The following is a 3,630-nucleotide window of genomic DNA, read 5'->3' as shown; positions in this document are numbered from 1 at the left end:
GAGGCTCGTCCTGCGGGGTGAGGTGAGGCAAGGTGAGGCAGGGCAGTGGTGTCATTGTCACAGGGTAAGGTGAGGCAGGGGCCGGGCCATTGGCCCCTGCACACACAGGCCAGCGAGCGCATGGATGCTGAGATGCATCTGGCCACGTGGGACCTCGGCGAGTTAGCAGGCGGCTGGTTGAAGAGGGACGGTTGCCATCTCCGGGGTATGGCACACGTGCCCACAGAGAGGGCTCTGCGTGCCGCCTCTGGCACGCGTGCCATAGGTTCGCCACCATTGTCTTAGGACATATAATAATGATGTCCCCACACACATCTTGCTGACATAGAATTTTTCAGTCTGGTAGTCTAAATTAAGTCACTCCTTCCTTCTAGAGCAAAATATCTTCTTCAAATTGCTCTCTCTTATTTTACTAGAAACGCCCTCAGATTCTGATCATAAGAAAAAGAAGAAAAAGAAAGAGGATGATCCTGAACGGAAAAGAAAGAAAAAAGAGAAAAAGAAAAAGAAGGTTAGTTGGAAAATGGTTTTCAGCTGTTGATCTTGATATTTATAACTTCATTGTAAAACAGCAACGTTAAGTACTTTGCTTAGAGTTTGGTGTCAGCTTTTTGGACCAAGAAAAATCTTCATGGCTGTTTTTATTGCCTCTGGGATTTCTTATTTGCGTCTGTTTTGTTTTTTAAATAGAACCGCCATAGCCCTGAACACCCAGGCGTGGGCAGCTCACAAGCCAGCAGCAGTAGCAGCCTCCGGTAGGATCCTACCTGAGATTATATTAAAGAGAGTTCTCCATGAAATGCTACAGACATGTTGAGAGGAGGAGAAGGAACAAGGATGGGAAAGCCACAGCTACCTTGTATATCTCCTTTTCACCTTTTGGAGCAGTATATAAAAGATTATATTGGATGGAGCTTCAGGACTTCATAGTTTTCTCTACAAAGAACAAAGACTTTGCTTGGGACATGCAGGCTGATACCTTTATATGGAAATTTATGTGTATTGTTTTTGTGTTTTGTAAAAAATGATCCTGACTAAGTTGGGATGTGTTTGTCTGATATTTTAATTAAATCTCTGTTGGAGGAGATGCTAATAATTTGAAGGAATCCTGACTACTAGACTTTTCCTGTATTGTACTGCAAACAGTTCTGAAATATTTTGCAATTAATAAATTGTGAGCAGAAATTCCAGATGTTGCTTGAGATGTAGGATGATAAAAACACCTTATGTGACTTAAGCTATTTTGGCCAGAGGAGAAGAAAAGACAAAATTTTAAACTGGCAGGAGAGACAATATAAGGTTGGATTTCACTTCCATGTTAGTTTTGTGAGAAGTAGATCTGCTTTAGAAGAACATGGACAGCTAATACAAAGTATTGACCAAAATCCATGTAACAATAAAAGATGTTAATAGGAAAAAGATCATCTGTGAATTAAGAGGACAAAAGTGTTGCAAAACTCTTCTTTAAGAATCACGTACTAGGTAGAGATTTTTCTACATATTGTCTTGTTTCATTAAAGAACAAGATTCAATTTTTGCCAGGGGGAAAGAGAAATATGGTTGGGAGATTTAAATTGAATATATAAAGCCATTTCCAGGAACGTCATTTCTCTTCTGTTAGCGTCCTTTGCTCTCTTTGACCTCGCTACCTCATTACAAATATGCTGGCAAAAATTATTACTTAAGCCATCTAATTTGCTTCTTTCCTGGTTCTAAACATCAGAAAAAAATCTGGCTCCATTTTAAAACAAGTGGGGAAAATATGAAGCAAAAGGATCATGGTTGGGAAAGATTTGCTCTCTTTGCAACCTCTTCTTGCTTGCAAAAGAATAGTAAGGCTTTCAGCAATGCCTTTTATGATCAATTTAGTATAGTAAGGGAGAACCCTGCTAAAATGCCCCTGCAGTTTCCTTCAAATAAAATTGTGAGTGGGCATTTAACAGAGGGACAGTACATAGCAGCTAGGCAGCAGCTTTTCATAGGATTCCTCTGCTTTGAGCAAAAGACAGGTGGGCGCTTTCAACTTTTTCCACATCTATAGCTGATTTTGTTTTAGAGAAATCATCAAACTATCATACAAATAGCTGGGATGAACCTTTGCCCCAGTATTGTGGCCTTGTTAAAAAAATAACCATTTTAACCAAAGAAAAGGGTTGGAAAATACTTTCAGGGACCTTCCCTATCCTATTTGGTTATTGAAAAATTGGTGGTTGAAAATTTTTCTTTTCTAGCACTTGAAAAGCAGATGGAGATGCTTGGGTTTACAATATTTAAAAGTTTTCTAATGGTTGATTCTATATTCTAAGTGACTTTTATGCTCCTAGCTTGTACAGATCAGCTTGCTTCATCCCAAAATAAACATGTTCCATGAAGTAGAGAAATTGTTACACCAATTTCGTGTGCAAACTCTTATTCCTTGACTAATTGGCTTAAGGGTCAAAGAAGGGTAGGTTTGGCAACTGATGTATCTTATGCAACAGCCTTAAACATGGTTATTTATGCTCATTTGTATATCCTTCATTGATTCAGATGGGAAGGGAGGAAGTAAAATAATAGAAATATATGAGTTTACTGCTGGATATCAGAGGAGAAAGAAGGAGTTGAATTCCTTCCCCTTTCCTGTTCCCTCTAGAATTGATGGTAAGCTGTTTCAGCAACTGGAAGATTAATTTAAACTTAATAATCACAAAACTAGCAAATTGTGAACAGCAGCTACTATACTTGTTATAACAGCTGTTGGAAATTGTTGAGAGTCTGCTAGGGCAGGGTGGAGTTTGTGCTCTGTGAACTATAAAAGCTGAATGAAAAGCAATGCCTCCAATGTTATAAAGCACTTACGAACGATAGTATTGGTATGCTAGAAACTCTGGCGTGTTCTTTAGCATCTATTATTTCACTTCAGTTGGTAGTAAGTTGCTGTGAGAAAAAAATGGTGTGGGCATTGTTTATGAAATGGAAACCTGAAGTGAGTAATCATAAGTGAATTTAAGCAACACACCATGGTTAAATTTTCAGTTGTCAAAAAAGAGTCCCTCCAGTTGAAATTCACCACCAAATTAGGTGGCAATTAGCATTGTGGATGTAAATACTGTGCGTCACTGACACACACACACACACACACAGCAAAAGTATAAAGATAATGCTGGGAAGAGCTGATTTGTGTGATCACGAATGAAGCAGATGACCTGTCGATTCCAAATGCAAAAGCTTGATAAACTTATTGGGTCACTCAAAGGAAATTGCTATCAAGCTTGGCATTTCACAAGAATATATGGATTACATTGCAGTATTGATGTTTTTCAGTATCAACGGTGTGCACATGACAAATTCCTTGCAAGTTGAGGGAGAGATGAAAGCTTTTGAGTTGTAATTTACTGGCAGTTATCACATTGTGAGAATAAAACTGAATAATTTAAAACCAAATAATTTACAGTTGATGAAACATGAGTCATCTTTATGACCAGGATTCGAAGGGTCAATCCATGTAATATAACGGAGGTTCAATTGGTAACAGAAAATTTTAAATCCAGGCTTCAATAGGAAAGTTTCCAGTATTGTGAACCACCCAGATCTGCTTAAGATGGGTGGCTGCATATAATTTTTTAAGAATTCTATTTTTGCCCTTATAGA

The 3,630-nt window shown here is 38.4% G+C and overlaps 1 protein-coding gene across 1 annotated transcript in view; it reads left to right on the top strand.

The window, feature by feature from the left end:
* Positions 1 to 2,393, top strand: part of MED19 (mediator complex subunit 19) — an 8,626-nt gene extending 6,233 nt beyond the window's left edge. Inside the window, exons 4-5 of the mRNA XM_015829938.1 lie at positions 417 to 511; positions 691 to 2,393. Of these exons, the coding sequence (XP_015685424.1) occupies positions 417 to 511; positions 691 to 759 (164 nt within the window). The 3' untranslated portion in view covers positions 760 to 2,393. The remainder of the gene's footprint in view (positions 1 to 416; positions 512 to 690) is intronic.
* The last annotated feature ends 1,237 nt before the right edge of the window (positions 2,394 to 3,630 follow it).

This window comes from Protobothrops mucrosquamatus, unplaced genomic scaffold (genome assembly GCF_001527695.2).
Source record: "Protobothrops mucrosquamatus isolate PMUCROS unplaced genomic scaffold, P.Mucros_1.0 scaffold7721, whole genome shotgun sequence".
NCBI classification, from domain to species: domain Eukaryota; kingdom Metazoa; phylum Chordata; class Lepidosauria; order Squamata; family Viperidae; genus Protobothrops; species Protobothrops mucrosquamatus.
This window is presented reverse-complemented; position numbering and strand designations above follow the sequence as displayed.